We start from the raw sequence: 17,293 nt of genomic DNA on the forward strand, positions 1-17,293 counted from the left end.
TTATTAAAGCAATATAAAACCAAAAATGAATTTCTGTTAATATGATAGAAATTAATATGATTTGAATTAGTTCAAAGTTATGTATTAAGTAAAGGGGTAACTTCCTTTCAAATGATGTGAAAGGATGTCTTTTATTTCTTCTGATACTGAACTGGCTTAGGAAAACAGACCTAAACTAGGAAGGTGTATAAATGTGAGGCTATTCATTTTAATATTAGAAACTGTATATAGACATAAAAACTTTGAGCTTATAGTCTAGGATTTGATGAGACGACAAAAGGGCATCTAATCAAGTCTACTGCTCTCAGGAAAAATTCATTCCAAAGTCTATTAAGTTGTATATTTTATTTATTAAAACTATGAAGGTGAGACTCTAGGAGAGGTATGGGCAGGGTTAGGGGCTCTGGAAAGTTCAAATACAAGTCCAGACGTTTAGAGTTGAGATGAAAAATGTATATTCAATGTTATTCTAAACTCTTGCTATTATTCATACTAATCTACATCTAATAACTTACCAAGGCAATATTTTCCTTTTATTTTTCCTAGAGATTTATCCTGCAATAAAATACAGTCTATTGAAAGACGTACATTTGAACCACTACCATTTTTGCAGTTTATGTAAGTTACAAATATAACTTTATTACATTTGGAATTTTTATAAAACTTAATTATAAACCTCTTTACTATTCATTTTGAAATATGATTAAAATTTGACCAGTAGAAAGGTGCTAAAATTATATAGCAAATTCTTTTTGTCTCTAGCAAGGATTCTTGTGAGAATTATTACACAGATCATAGTGAATCATCAGAGAGCAGTGGTTCTCAGCTAATGTGATTTTGTACTCAGGTGACATTTGGTAATGTCCAGAGACAGTTTTGGTTGACAAAACCGTGGGTGTGCTCCTGGCATCTGGTGGGCAGAGGTCAGAGATGCTGCTAAACATTCTCCAAAGTATAAGACTAAACATCCTCCAAAGTATAACACAGACCCCCATGGGAAAGTTATAGAGTCCAAAATGTTGATGGTACTGAAGTTGTGAAATCCTGTTCTAGAGAACTAAAGATCACTTCACACAGGTATTTACTGAGCATTCACTGTTTTGTAGCTAATGTACCACATGTGCAATGCTAAAGTATAAATCATAAGCCAGTATCTTCCACAGTGAGATTTCCTTAGTGCATACAGGAAGGATTGAGGTTATGTTCCATCCTATGTAAATTAGAATCACAGCAAATGATAAATGTTCTGAAATAATTTTTTTTCCCTTTGGCTTATGCCTTTTTTTGTAGAAATCTGGGTTGCAATTTACTCACAGAACTGAGCTTTGGAACATTTCAGGCCTGGCACGGAATGCAGTTTTTACACAAGTTGTAAGTGAAATAGAAGATGAATACAAGTAACCAACTATATTGTATAAAAACTCATACAATTATTGGTTAGCTGGGTATAAGCCCATTATGAACTCTGAAAAGTGTGTCTTAAGATCCATTTGTTTTTCTCAAATGGGGAAACTAAGGTACAAAGAGGCCTAGAGACTTACATAGTTTATATATGACTTGCTCTGCTTCTCCTAGTTCTGACCTATGGCATGGTCAAGAAAAGGCATCAAAGAAGTGACCTTCAAATTAGCCTTGTTGCTGGGCGGGGTGGCTCAGGCCTGTAATCCCAGAGCTTTGGGAGCCGAGGCGGGCGGATCACCTGAGGTCAGGAATTCAACACCAGCCTGGCCAACATAGTGAATCCCCATCCCTACTAAAAATACAAAAAAATTAGCTGGGCATAGTGGTGCAGTTTTTTGCTCTCTGGAGGGCTTTGTGTAAGTTTCCTTCCTTGCAGCTAAATGTTGCAGACATTTAAGCAGTTAGAAACTCTGCATATGAGCAGGAATCAAAGTTAAATCCAAAGTGTAGGGCCAGGTGTGGTGGCTTATGCCCTTCACCAGAGAACAGGCTCATTAGGTCCCTCCACCAAGAGTATTTAGGTAGCATCAATACAAATGGCTTAAACTCACCACCTTTACTAAGCACTTTATATACTGTGAGGCCCTCATAAGAATCTGGTGGCCGGGAGCGGTGACTGATACCTGTAATTCCACCACTTCTGAAGGCTGAGGTGGGTGGATCACTTGAAGTCAAGAGTTCAAGACCAGCCTGACCATCATGGCGAAACCCCGTCTCTACTAAAAATACAAAAATTAGCTGGGCATGGTGGCGGCCACATGTAATCCCAGTACTCAGGAGACTGAGGCAGGAGAATCACTTGAACCCAGGAGGTGGAGGTTGCAGTGAGCCAAGGTCATGCCATTGCACTTAAGCCTGGGTGACAGAGCAAGACTCTGGCAGAGATGGGATTTTACCATGTTGGTCAGGCTGGTCTGGAACTCCTGACCTCAGATGATCTGCCCACCTCGGCCTCCCAAAGTGCTGGGATTACAGGCATGAGCCACCAGGCCCAGACAATAAATGGAAACTTTAACTCAAAAGAAGGAAGGAAGGGAGGACGGGAGGAAGGGAGGGAGGAAGGGGCGGAGGGAGGGAGGGGCGGAGGGAGGGAAGGGAAGGAGGGAGGGAAATGAAGAAAGAGAAAGACAGAAAAAGAGAGAAAGAAAGAAAGAAAGAAAAGAAAAGTTTTTAAAACCGTAAGGTTAAAGTAAACTCTTTTTCTTCATACAGATTAAGCACATGAGTTCAAATTACAGATTTGCTTCTTAATAGCTTAGTGACCTAGGACAAGTTGTGTAACCTCTCTGTGCCTCAGTTTCCTCATTTATAAAATAGGGCAATAATAATATCTACCACCTAAGATTATTGTGAGGATGAAATGTGAAATGCTGATCACAAGTACGTAGCAGCCTAATAGATACTCACTGTAATAATTACTATTTTTATAATTTCTGCAAAAGTACAGTGATGATTCTTGGGTTAACCTAAAGGGTGATTTTCTTTTATTTCTTCCTGTTTATTTTCTTTTTCTTGCTCACTTTAAAGAATTAAAAAGAAAATAGATTCCCGCATTTTGCAATAAAAATTCATATCAAAATGAATTTATTCATTTTATTGACATGTAAACAAAATGTCATTTGTTTATTCAATAAACATTTATTAAATCCGTAGTAAATTTCAGACATCATGCCAGGCACAGGGATGACAATGACAATAAGACGCGGTCTCTGCCCACAAGGAGCTGATAGTCCAGGAGACTGACAAGTAGACAGGTGATTACATGCAATGTAACAAAGGCTGTGATGTCATACAAGAAGACAAGTGGGAGTATGTGATGGGAGTATGGTTTTGACCCGTTCCTTCTCTTAGATTTATCCCTTTTTCTTTGGCTATAAAGCAAAAGAATTGGTCCTATTTTTTTTCCTTAACTGTGCAAATTAAACCATAAATTCGAAAAACTTTATAAAGATAAAAGGCAAGCAGTCAGGTACAGTGGCTCATGCCTGTAATCCTAACACATTGGTAGGCCGAGGAGGGTGGATCACCTGAGGTTAGGAGTTCAAGACCATTCTGTCCAACATGATGAAACCCCGTCTTTACTAAAAATACAAAAATTAGCTGAGTGTGGTGGCGGGCACCTGTAATCCCAGCTACTCAGGAGGCTGAGGCAGGAGAATTGCTTGAACCCAGGAGGTGGAGGTTGCAGTGAGCCGAGATGGAGCCATTGCTGTCCAGCCTGGGCTACAGAGCAATACTCCATCTCAAAAAAAAAAAACAAAAAAAAAACAAGAAAAAAAAATAAAGAGCAAGTTGAATTATGGACGAGCAACTTGAATTATGGAGGACTCTAGAAATAGTATTTCCTACAGAGTCAGGGCTTCCTACCGACATAGTCACTTCTAGGGTTTTTGACCTGAAAAGTTCTGTGGCATATTTTTTCTTTGCTATCCACTTTTTGTGTGTGTGTGTGTGTTTTTTTTTTTTTTTCTATTTCTTCACCTCTTTCTCTCCTCTACTTTATCTTCTAGAGACTTAGGTAGTTCCCAAAGGAATAGTGCTTTACGAAGTCTAATGGTGATTTATTAGGTAAAAACAGAATTTTTTTTTTTTTTTTTTACCTATAAGTTCCATACCAAAATATGAATGTAAACTTTTTATGCAGTTTCACACATTGAAAATGCAGGCAATTTTAATTTCATTGCATTTTTCAGAATTCTCAATCGCAATCCTCTGACAGCTGTTGAAGATCCATATCTCTTTGAACTGCCGGCATTAAAATATTTGTAAGTACTATAGTACTCTCGAGTCATGAGATGATTTATGCTTTTTAAATTTGTCATCAGAGATTAAGTATTTGCATTTAGGCTAAAATGTCGTAATTTAAATTTTAACTGAGTTATTGAAAAAAGTTATTGGCAAAGAAAAGGATTAAGAAAGGATGTGTAATGGTCAAGACAGCCAGCAGGGAAAGAGAACAGTGTTGAAGAGCCCGTATAGATTTGGAACATGTAGACACATGGAGGAATATTACTTAACCAAGAAAGCAAAGAGGAATAGGTGTTCGTTATTCTAAAAATGAAAAGAGTAAATAAAATAAGATGGTGAATGCAATATGAAAATGAGAAGATAATGGTAAAAAAAAAAAAAGGTGTAAGTTCTACTCTTGAATATCATTAATTTGATAACGCAAATCAACTTAAATTTCTTTAATAAGAGCTCCCTGGAATTCAACAGCAAAGAAACTCTTGAGGTGGCTTGTTTTATAGAGAAGCCAAAATTGAAGTAATCACATGTCCTTGAAATACCTTTTTAAGTACAGAATTTTTTATTGGAGTTCATATCATGAATGTTTCGGCTTTCTTCTTCAGAGACATGGGAACAACGCAAGTTCCACTTGCAACACTTAAGAACATTCTCACGATGACTGTTGAATTGGAAAAACTGTAAGTTATTTTTTTCTTAAATTTATATTTACTTAGTTGGTTTTTTAGGTTTGTTTTATTTTCTTAAGTCAGGTTTGTTGAGATATAATTTTCACATAATATTCACCCTTTATAAGTGTGTAGTGTATATACATTTGAAAATGTATAGTTACATAAGCACCACCACGTTCCCAGTACAAAGCATTTCTGTCACCTCAAAAAGGCCCCTCCTGTCCCTTTGTAGGCAATCCCCTCCTCCCACCATCAGCCCCCGGTAACTACTAATCTGATTTCTGTTCCTATACTTTTGCCTTTTTCAGAATGTCTTATAAATGAAATCAGGTAGCATGTAGCCTCTTGGGTTTGACTTCTTAAGATTAACCTTGAGAATTTATTCCAGTTACAGAGATTGTTTATATTTCTCTGAAACTGCCCCCAATAAGCCATAACAACAAATTAATCAATTGTCTTGGTTATCTCTTTTGCCCAAATTTACATTTTGAAAAAAATTCAAACATGCCAGAAAGATGAAAGAATAGTACAGAATCCAATTGAAGATCAGGCAGTGCATGTCATGTCTTCGTTTCCTTTCATCTAAAACATTCCTCTACTTTTTTTGATCTTTCATGACATTGGCATTTTTTGAGTCAAAGATAGTTGTCTTGTAAATTGTCCCACAATCTGGATTTGTCTGTTTTTGCATGAGATTCAAGTTAAGCATTTTTGGGAAGAATACTGCATAGGTGATGTATCCTTCCTGCCTCGTGACCGCAGGTGGCTCATAATGCTAAGTCTGATCACTTGTTTAAGATGATCTTCCAGATCTCTCCATTGTAGTTATTTTGCTGGGTGTGGTGGCTCACACTTGTAATCCCAGCACTTTGGAAGGCCGAGACAGGCAGATCACTTGAGTCCAGTTTTAGACCAGCCTGAACAACAAGGTGAAACCCTGTCTCTACTAAAAATAAAAAAAATGAATAAAAATAAAAATTAAAAATTAATTAGCTGGGGTGGTGGTGCAAGCCTATAGTGCCATCTGCTTGGGGGGCTGAATTTGGAGGGTCAGTTGAGTCCAGGGGGGTCAAGGCTGCAGTGAGCTATGATTTTGCCACTGTACTTCAGCCTAGGTGACAGAATGAGACCTTGTCTCATAAAAAAATAAAAAATAATTTTTCCCTTTGGTAATTAATAAAAAATGTGTGGGGTGGTACTTTGAGATCAGTGAAGATCCTGTTCTCAGATGTCTTTTCACCCAAATGTGCATCAGTGATAATCCTTGTCTGAATCACTTTTAAAAATTCTGTCATTCCTTCTACATTTATTAGCTAGCATTATTTCATTAAAGAACAACTCCTCCTCATTTTTAATATCAGTCTTCATGGATTTTTTATATATTATGTTGTAACTTATTGTTGTTACTCTTTTGAATCCTCAAATTGTGCAGATTTGGCCAATGCTATCTCCATTATTTTTTTAACCCCATAATCCAGGTTAAACTGAGCTATTTTTAATGCCCAGAGTAATTTATAATATTTCTCACTCCCAACAGGAATTGAGAAAGGGCCTCCAGAAGTTGGGGGCTTATTCAGACTCTTCTTAGAAGTCTACCTTCTTCCTGTGTACGTTCAGCCCAAAGTGAGACTTTGGAGTTGGGAAGAAATACTTCCGAATTAAACTACTGATCAGTGTCACCCAATTCTAATCCCAACCACCTTTATTCTAGGCATACCATACTCACTGCCATGCTTACCCTTTGGTTGGGCACCTCTGTCCTCCTTCCTATTGGCCTTCTAGTTCCTACCCAACTGTTCAGTCCACAGGCCTCAATAACACCTTTTTGCCCAGCCCTGTGGTAGTGTTGGCCTGCCTCCTTTACCTTCTCAAGTAACTGCTTTACCACTAATTTATTGTTTTGTGTTTTCATCTGTAGGATCTTACCTAGCCATATGGCCTGCTGCCTCTGCCAATTTAAAAACAGCATTGAGGCTGTGTGCAAGACAGTCAAGCTGCATTGCAACAGTGCATGTCTGACAAACACCATACATTGTCGTGAGTCCAAATTGCCTGGTGATCGTTATATTATTTTAAGTATTTGTTTTTAAATTTTTTATTTTTAATTGATGATAAAAATTTAAGCTAATGATATAATTGATTTACTCATTCAGATTTAAAGTCCCTCAACTTGTGAACTCCTCCCTTGCTGGGAGTTAGGTTCTCAGTTATTATTACAAAATTTAATAATGGAACTGTTCCCTATACATAAAGGACCAAAAGAAAGGAATGGGAACACTAGGGAATAACATTAACATCCACACACTGTGTACTGTGCTCTCTGCTTGGTGCTTTGCCCCTAGTGATAATTTCTTCATATAGTGCAATGTACTGTGTAAGCTGGTTTTATATGCATGAGGTCTCAGGTACTCTCTGCATTTTAGGACAGATGTAGATCTGGTTTTGTTTTTGTTTATGCAATTTTATAAGAGTACAGGTGATGCTGTTTTATTTGAAGCCGGAGAGCTTCTGGTTCCATAACCAGAAATTGCTACCTGGCTCTTCTAATGAAATGGAGGGCTTTTCCATGCTTAGACCATCGAACGCTGAACTTGCTCTGAATCTCAAACCTTTTCATTCACAGAACAAATACGTAAGTGCTTCAAGAGTTTTTCTGTAGATTAGGTTTATTAGCACCAACTTCATGACTTCTAAAATGTGACTGCTTTCATGTACAGATAGCTTGAAAACTGGTATCTACCAGTAATATGGGGTGGATAATTAATAATGCTTGGCTACTTATATAAAGACAGTGTTGCTTATTTTTCAGAATTTTTTTTTAAACCAATTAAACTATTCCCTTCTCCCCAGGAGGTGGGCAGAAAAGCATTGGTAATCTCCTTTTACAGATGAGGAAAAACAAGATCAGAGGTGCTAAGTGCTGTACCTTGTGCCAGGTCTTCTGTCCCAATTCTGGGTTCTCCCCAAGCCCGTGTTTCTCCTTTCTCACAATCTTTACTTCTTCCTCTGACCCTCAGCACCACCCAAAATACTTTTAATTCTGGAAAAGAAAGCCAGCTGCACACTGGCACACTTGACCTTCATGCATTCAGAAGCTTTGGATGGTTCCCCATCCAGAATATTAGAGATGAAATGAAAGCAAAGTAGGCATCTGACAAAAGTTGCTTTTTCCCTTCTGCATTTTGGGACCTCAAGTAATGTTTATCCAGAAACTGCTGTCATACCATAGATTCATTGTGTATTTAACAACATAGGCATACCATCTGGCAAATTAAAAATCTCTTAACCTACACCCTGGATCCCTGCCCAAATTTAAGAAAAGAATTAGGGTGGACACGGTGTTTTTTCCATGTCGTGTCTTCTGTGATGGGGCTACGGCATGTGGGAGCAGAGAATGGGGTGGGTGGGTGGAGCGTGTGCCAGATGAGAATCTATCAGCAATAGGAGGGGCTCTCCAAGTTAGCATCTCCACCCTGCTCCTCTCAGAGGACTGCCTTCCATTGCATTCAGCTGTGATGGTAGCAAGAACACGGGTACGCTGAGGACAAGGAGAGAGGGAGCCTTGTGCTCTCTCTCTGCATCTGAGGCAGGACAGCACAGGGTACGGAGCAGTCTGCAGAGAAGCCAGCTCATCAGGGAAGCACTTATCTTCCACCTTGGGCTTTGACTGAGCACAGGGCAACTGGCCCCTGGGGATCAACGGAATAATCCTAAGCAGAGTTACTCTATGTCACACTATGGAATGTTCCAAGTAGGTGGCCATGTTTTCAAAAGACGTCTTTTCTCCTTTTGTTGTTGCCGTTTCATAGGTTTAGGATTGGGTGTGTGTTTCTCCTCTCTGAATGGCACTCGAATGTTTGCTGACTCCTACTCTGTGTGACTGGGGTGTACAGCTGTGGACTGATGCATGCTGTCCCATCATCTTTCATGATCAAAGCAGTCTCTTCTTTTTTCACAGCTGAAGAAGCATCTGTAGGGAATCCAGAAGGAGCGTTCATGAAGGTGTTACAAGCCCGGAAGAAGCACACGAGCACTGAGCTGACTATTGAGCCGGAGGTGCCCTCAGACAGCAGTGGCATCAACTTCTCCGGCTTTGGGAGTGAGCAGCTAGACACCAATGACGAGAATGAAGTTATCAGTGCACTAAGTTATATCTTGCCTTATTTCTCAGCAGGAAATCTAGATGCGGAATCAATATTGTTACCGTTCACTAAACTGCTTTTTGCAAATGTGCAAGATCGCGATAGGCCCCTGAGTATTTTGAAAAACAATACAAACAGCCCTTCTCTTCAACCTGCATCCAACAACTCAACTTATGAAAATAAATTGAGAAAGCTATATTTGCTAGAAAAGATACTAGATGGGGAAAAACAAGAAAAAATCAATGAAGTTAAAAGGAAGAAAAACTGCCGTTTATACAGTCCAGCCTCTAGGGTAACAAATTTAAACGCCAGTTATTTGAAGAAAAGAAATTAGAAACTGGCCCAACCAGGAAAACAGCCTGGCAAAGATTCAAAGTGTAGGCAACAACCTGCAGAGAGTGAACAGAGTCCCCACCGGCCCAAGGAGCATCCAGAAAAGGCACCCCAAAGAGGTGTGGAAAGCAGAGCACCAGGAGGGAAGAGGGTGCGCAGGCATTTGTGGAGAGCGCTGCCCAAGAAAAAAGGCTCGGGAGCCCGGTCTCAAGGGAGCTGGAACAGCCTCACACAGAGCAGGGGCCCGAGAAGTTAGTGGGAAACACCGTCTACACCAAGCCTTCGTTCACCCAAGAGCGTAACGCAGCAGTGTCTTCTGTGCTGAAACCCTTCTCCATGGGTGAGCCTTCTGCCTCCACCCCTGCAAAAGCCCTACCTGAGGTCAGAGACAGATCGAAAGACTTAACCCACGCCATTTTCATTTTAGAAAATGCAAAGGCTAGAGTTAAAACAATGAAGGCTGGTAAACCTTCCAGAAAAAAATACCGCTTTCATAAAACTGGCTCCCGTGTGGCCCACAGAACACCCAAGGCCAAAATGATTAGGAAGTTGAGAAAGGAAGGTTATCTCGATAGACTGATGCTCGCAAACAGGCCGCTGTTCTCTGCAGCGAAGAGCCTCATAAATTCACAAGGGGCTTTTTCATCCTTAGGAGACCTGAGTCTTCAACAAAACCCTTTTCTGGAAGGATTTGCTCCTTCAGAACGTTTTACAGAAAACACTAATGTAAAAGACACAGCTGCAAGAAATGCCTTTGAAGAAAACGTTTCTATGGAAAACACTACTATGCCAGAAGGTACCATCTCTGAAAACACAACCTACAATCCTCCTCCTGAGGCAGATTCCGCTGGGACTGCGTTCAACTTAGGGCCAACTGGTAAACAAACTGAGACAAAATGGGAATACAACAACGTGGGCACTGACCTGTCCCCCGAGCCCAAAAGCTTCAATTACCCGTTGCTCTCATCCCCAGGTGATCAGTTTGAAATTCAGCTAACCGAGCAGCTACGGTCCCTCATCCCCAGCGAGGATGTGAGAAGGTTCATTTCTCATGTTATCCGGACCTTGAAGACGGACTGCTCTGACACCCATGTGCAACTGACCTGTGCCAAGCTCATCTCCAGGACAGGCCTCCTGATGAAGCTTCTCAGTGAGCAGCAGGAAGTAAAGGCGTCCAAGGCAGAATGGGATACGGAACACTGGAAAACTGAGAACTATATTAATGAGAGCATGGAAGCCCAGAGTGAACAGAAAGAGCAGAAGTTGAGTGAGGTAAGGACCACACAGAAACATGAGACCCAGATTTCCCATCATCTAGCATATGCCAGGAAAGTGCCCACACAGGAGAACCCGGGACGCCCAGGCCATAGCTTGTCTTGGTCATGTAACTTTGGCCATGACAGTGATCTCCCACTTGACTTATTTGGAGAGTGAAATAGATTAGTGCACAAGATGAACTGTAGGCCGGGGGTGGTAGCTCACATCTGTAATCCCAGCACTTTGGGAGGCCAAGGTGGGTGGATCACTTGAGGTCAGGAGTTTCAGACCAGCTTGGCCAACATAATGAAACCCTGTTGCCATAAAAAATACAAAAATTAGCTGGGTATGGTGATACATGCCTGTCCCAGCTACTTGGGAGGCTAAGGTCGGAGGATCACCTCAGCCTAGGGAGGTCAAGTCTGTAGTAAACTGTGATCACAACAGTGTACTCTAACCTGGGTGACAGTGAGATCTTGTCTTTATTTTGTTGAGACAAAAATAAATAAGAACCTGTAAGCTACTCACCTGGAATACTGGGGTTTTGAAAAGTTAGTTTTCATTCTGGTTTTTTTTTTTTAATTAATCTTTCCTTTTTTTTTCAGCTCACAAAAGAAGTTCCAGGATATGGCTATAACAACAAACTCATCTTGGCAATATGTGTGACTGTAACACTGATTATTTTGATTACAATTTTCTGCCTCATTGAGGTAAGGACAAAAATTAATTCAGGTTTTCAGAATGCAGTCCTGTCTTTGTGTGGATTCAGAGCCCACAAACGCAAAACCAAAGCCGCTTTCCCACCTGCTGCTACTTGACATTCTTCTTCAGTCGTTTAAGGTTGAGATATGCTTTGTTCTTTTACTGTAGTGTATATTCTAGGGTTTTTAAAGGATCCTCACTTCCAGGAGAGCTCTGTGAATTGAAAACAAGTGAATCCCGCTAGATTATTTTAAGAAGTTAAGTTGATATAATAGCAAAATTTCTCCCTCCCAAAATGATGTCAACAACTAGATGTACTCACCAAGTCACCCTTACTCTGCCACTCATTTATTTCCTTGTTGCTGAAATGATGAGAGACGTATAATCTCCACCTCACGGAGTTGTCATCACCCTGGAGAGGAAGGAGACAGCCAAAAGAGAGAAGTATTGTCTTGTAGACTTATTAGGTTCACACAGTATCATCCTTCTCCAGTGTGTAAGGCGTTGTCTAAATAGGTCCAGTTAAAGCGCTACAGGGTAGCCATCTTTTAAAAAAATTGTTGGCCACATTTTTAAGTTCTCAGGGGAGGGGGAATGTCTCATACTCCAGCCCTCCTGAGCCTAGGCCCTCTGTGAGATGTGTCACCATTTCTTGGAGACCATGTGAGACATTCCCCCTCGGATCAGAGATGCTCAACCTGCATCAACATATCTAAAGCCTACATCTGGCTACTCTGGGGCGAGTCCTGTTCACAGTGCCCATTCCTGGAGCTTGCCTCTGTTTGCCTTTTGTTCGATTACATGATGTATTACTTTTCCCAACAGGCCAGTGCTAGCATTTTGGAAGTGATTTAATAAGCTGGCACCGTTGACGCTATGCTACCAGTCCAACCTTATTTGCCTCATTTACCATTTCCATTATTGTGGCAGCCCTCCATTCCAGCCAGAGCAGCCCCTCACCATACCCCAGTCACACCATCCGCATTTCTGCTTTTGTCTGTGCATCTGTCCATCTAAAATGGCCTTATTTCACTCTGCCTGTGGGAGTCCCATGAATCTCTCCAAAGCCAACTCAAGTTCATCTTCATGCTTGAAACCTTCCCTGACTATTCCGGCCCTCCTGAGCCTAATCCCTTTGTGAGATTTGTCACCATTTCTTGGACACCATATGAGAGGCTGAAGTGGGAGGATTGCTTGAGTCCGGAAGGTCGAGGATGCAGTGAGCTCTGGTCATACCACTGCACTCTAGCCTGGGCAACAGAGCGAGACCCTGTCTCAAAAACAGCCACCACCAAAAACTATCTTGGGATTTTAATAGGATTACTTTAAATTTGTAGATTAATTTGAGAATTGATATCTGTACAACATTCTAGGAATGAGCTATCTCATGTCATGTGTTCATTTCTTGTTAATGTCTTTCAAAAGAGTTTTAGGGTTTCCGTCATGTAGATCTTACACATCTTTTGTTAGATAAAAGATCTTTGTATTTCTGTTCCTAAATACTTCATACATTTGCATTGCCATTGTAAATGGGATCTTTCTTCCATTTTCTAATTGGTGGTACATCTGAAAATATTTGAGATTTGTGTGCTGCTCTCTTGATTTTGTTTCTAGCCACCGTACTGAATTCTCATATTACTTCCACTAAAATCTTAGTTGATTCTCTTAGGCTTCTTTGGCTGTCTAACATTTATCATTTCATATGCAAATAATGATAGTTTTGTCTCTTCCTTTTCAATACTTATATTCTTTCCTTTCCGTTTTCCTTTCCTTTCTTTTTTTTTTCTTTCTCAGGGCCTTGTTGTCACCCAGGCTGGAGAGCAATGGTGTGATCTAGCTAACTGTAACCTCAAACTCCTGGGCTTAAGGGATCCTCCTGCCTCAGCTTCCAGAGTTGCTGGGACTACAGGCAGGCAGCTAATTTTTTAAAAAAATTGTTTTTAATGTTGCCCCAGGCTGGTTTTCCAGCCACTTTAGAGGAAGGACTCGGGTTTCCTTTTTTTTTCTCCTACTTTTAAGAGTTTTTTTTTATGAGGAATTGTCCGTTGAATGTTAGCTAAAACAGTCAATAGAATGTATTAAGTGCCAGCTACACGCAAGACCCTAAGTTAGATACAATCAGCCCTCTTCATCAGCAGGTCCACATCTTCAGATTCAGCTGGGTGAGGCTGAATACTTGAAAAAAGAAACGAAAATACAAATAGAAAGTATAACAACTCTCACCATTGTACAATATCGATACATTTTATTAGTGATGACTTAAAGTACATGGGACCAGGCACGGCGATTCACACTTGTAATCCCAACACTTTGGGAGCCCAACCTGGGCAGCATAGTGAGACCTTGTCTTTACTAAAAATAAAAATAAAAATAAAAAATTGGCCAGGTGTGGTGGTATGCACCTGTAGTCCCAGCTACTCAAGAGGCTGAGGTGGGCAGATCACTGGAGCCCAGGAGGTTGAGGCTGCAGTGAGCTTGATTGTGATACTGCACTCCAGCCTGAGCGACAGAGGGTGATCCTATCTCTAAGTAAGTGAATAAAGGATTTGGGGGGATGTGTGTTAGTTATATGCAAATACTGCATCATTATATACAAGGGATTGAGCATCCACAGATTCTGGTATGGTGTGGGGGCGGTATCCTAGAACCAGTCCCCCGCAAGATAGCAAGGATGACTGAACTGTGGAAGAATCAAAGCTCTGTTGAACAGCATACAATTCCTGTCTTCAAAAAAGTTATCTCATCAGGTAGATGAGACTTATAATGAATAAAAGGAATGAATACAGATTTGGAGATAGTGGTTGTTGTGATGGATAATCTTAATTGTGTTTTCTTCCAAAACAGATTCATTCGAAGAAGAGAAGGGCATCAAAGGAAGATAACTTGAGCCCAAGCTAAGTCGTCTGGATGGCCTGGAGCCATGTTTGAAAAATTTTATTGTTAAGTATTGTTTTTTACTGATTAAATCAATGATAACATTCTTTACTTTGTGGTTGTGTTACTCAAAACAAGGATTTTTAACAATGATAAAAATAAAGCTTGTTAGATCATTTTTAATGTAATAAATTGCTTCCTGAAGATTTGATTAAAGAGAAAACTAGGCCAATCTAAGCAGAGTCCAAATGAAGTAGAAGGTCCATAGAGAATAGGGGAAAAAAGGAAGTTGTGGAACCACAGATACAGTAAAAGGAAAAAATTGGCCGGGTGCAATGGCTCACACCTATAATCCCAGCACGTTGGGAGGCTGAGGTGGGTGGATCGCTGGAGCCCAGGAGTTAGGGCAACATGACAAAACTCCCATCTCTACAAAAAAAAAAAAAAAAAAAGGGCAACATGACAAAACCATCATCTCTACAAAAAATACACAAACAAAAAACATTAGTCAGGCATGGTGGTGTGCACCTGTAGTCCTAGCTACTTGGTAGGCTGAGTTGGGAGTATCGCTTGAACTTGGGAGGTGGAGGTTGCAGTGAGCTGAGATTGAGCTGTTGCACCCCAACCTGGGTGACAGGGTGAAAGAGTGAGACCCTGTCTTTAAAAAAAAAGAAGAAGAAAGAAAATAAAAGAAATTTACTTAATTAATCTATTTTTGTGACAAGGTCTGTTTCTGTCTCCCAAGCTGGAGGACAATGGCAGAATCACAGCTCACTGCAGCCTCAAACTCCTCGGCTCAAGGCATTCTCCTGCCTTAAAGGCCTCCCAAAGTGTTGGGATTACAGGAATAAGCCACTGGGAGGCTAGATTTTTTTTGAAACAAAGTTTGGCTCTGTCACCCAGGTTGGAGTGCAGTGGTACCATATCCGCTCGCTGCAAACTCTGCCTTCTGGGCCTAAATGATCCTCCTGCCTCAGCTTCTCAAGTAGCTGAACTACAGGCACGTGCGCCTGGCTCATTTTTGTATTTTTTGTAAAGAAGGGGTCTTGATATGTTGCCCAGGCTGGTCTTGAATTCCTGGGTTAAAGTGATCCACCCACCTTGGCCTCCCAAAGTGCTGGGATTACAGGTGTGAGTCACCACGACTGGCCAAAAAAATGTTAAGTGTTAAAATCAAAAAGAAAATTCACCAAGCTATTTTGCAGATTTTTCTGGAGAGATATAGATACAGAGATATACATATACGGAGAGAGATAAAGATATACAGATAGTTCTGGACTGCACACCTTATGATAAAATAGTATCGGTTGGGTATAACTTTGTTGCAGAAAGGACAAAGGGAACTGATTAAAGACTTAAGGCATATATATACATATAATGTTTTCCCAATTCCTCATACCATACCTTTTTATTAATTTTTATTGATATAATTAATTTGTATACCATAAATTCACCCTTTTAAATAAGTGCAGAATTTAGTGGGTTTTAGTATAGTATTCACAAGGTTGTACAACCATCACCACTATTTAATTCCAGAACATTTTCATCACCCGAGAATCACTGGCCCTACTCCCCATTTCCTCTCCCATTTCCTGGCAAGTATTTACTGACTTCCTGTAATTTGCCCATTTGGGACATTTCATATAAATGAAATCATACAACACACAATTTCACTAAATAAGACTTTTGTGTGTGGCTTCTTTCAAACAATTTTTTAAAATTGTGGTAAAGTAGGCATAACATAAAATTTACACTCTAATCACTGTCTAATCACTCACTCTGTCGTCCCAGCTGGAGTGCAGTGGTGTGATCATGGCTGACTACAGCCTCAACCTCCCTGGGCTCAAGTGATCCTCCCATCTCAGTCTCACAAGTAAATGGGACCACAGGCACATACCACCACACCTAGCTAATTTTTGCATTGTTTGTTGAGACAGGATTTCGCTATGTTGCCCAGGCTGGTCTTGAACTCCTGGACTCCAGTGATCCTCCCATTTCAGCCTCCCAAAGTGCTGGGATTGCAGGCGTCCGCTACCACACCTGGTTGTCTGTAACCACTTTTAGGTGTACAATTCAGTAGTGTTAAGAACATTCACGGCCGGGCGCAGTGGCTCAAGCCTGTAATCCCAGCACTTTGGGAGGCCGAGACGGGCGGATCACGAGGTCAGGAGAGCGAGACCATCCTGGCTAACACGGTGAAACCCCGTCTCTACTAAAAAAATACAAAAAACTAGCCGGGCGAGGTGGCGGGCGCCTGTAGTCCCAGCTACTCGGGAGGCTGAGGCAGGAGAATGGCCTAAACCCGGGAGGCGGAGCTTGCAGTGAGCTGAGATCTGGCCACTGCACTTCAGCCGGGGCGACAGAGCGAGACTCCATCTCAAAAAAAAAAAAAAAAAAAAAGAACATTCACATTGTTGTAAAACAAATCTCCAGAACTTTTTCATCTTCCCAAATTGAAACTCTGGACCTATTAAACACTAACCCCATTCTCTCCTTCTCCCAGCCTACAGTAACCACCCTTCTACTTTCTGTCTCTATGAATCTGACCAGTCTGAGTACCTCATGTGAGTGGAATCACACAGTATTTCTCCTTTGGTGACTGGCTTATTTCGCTTAGCATAACTCCCTCAAGGGTTCTCCATGTTGTAACGCATCAGAATTTCCTTCCTTTCAAGGCTGAAGAATACATCTGTTATACGGATCAATCACATTTGCATTACCCATTCATCAGTTAATGCACATGTAGGTTGTTTGCACCTTTTGGTCATTGAGAATAATGCTGCTGTATACATATGTGCATGTGTTTCTGCATGACCATTTGTTTGCAATTCTTTTGACTATATATGTATGAATAGAATTACTAGGTCATATAGTAGCTCTAAGTTTAACTTTTTGAGTAACTGCCAAAGTATCTTCCATAGTGCTACATGGTTTTACATTCTCGCTAACAATATATAATGGTTCCAGTTTCCCCAAATCCTCCCCAATACTTTTTATTTTTATTTTTTAAAAATAATTACAGCCATGCTAGTGAATGTGAAGTGGCATCTCATTGTGGTTTGGGTTTTCAATTTTATAATACTTTAATTTTTAATATCAAAAGAATAT

General features: G+C 40.6%; 1 protein-coding gene across 1 annotated transcript in view; it reads left to right on the top strand.

Moving 5' to 3' along the window:
- LOC101000700 (leucine-rich repeat-containing protein 37A3-like) overlaps window positions 1-17,293 on the top strand; it is a 52,654-nt gene that overhangs the window by 13,420 nt on the left and 21,941 nt on the right. The window contains 11 exon segments of the mRNA XM_021928345.2: window positions 547-618; window positions 1,291-1,371; window positions 4,155-4,226; window positions 4,812-4,886; window positions 6,796-6,914; window positions 8,836-9,285; window positions 9,288-9,356; window positions 9,359-9,474; window positions 9,476-10,624; window positions 11,215-11,319; window positions 14,156-14,250. Of these exon segments, the coding sequence (XP_021784037.2) occupies window positions 547-618; window positions 1,291-1,371; window positions 4,155-4,226; window positions 4,812-4,886; window positions 6,796-6,914; window positions 8,836-9,285; window positions 9,288-9,356; window positions 9,359-9,474; window positions 9,476-10,624; window positions 11,215-11,319; window positions 14,156-14,209 (2,362 nt within the window). The 3' untranslated portion in view covers window positions 14,210-14,250.

This window comes from Papio anubis, chromosome 17 (genome assembly GCF_008728515.1).
Source record: "Papio anubis isolate 15944 chromosome 17, Panubis1.0, whole genome shotgun sequence".
NCBI lineage: Eukaryota > Metazoa > Chordata > Mammalia > Primates > Cercopithecidae > Papio > Papio anubis.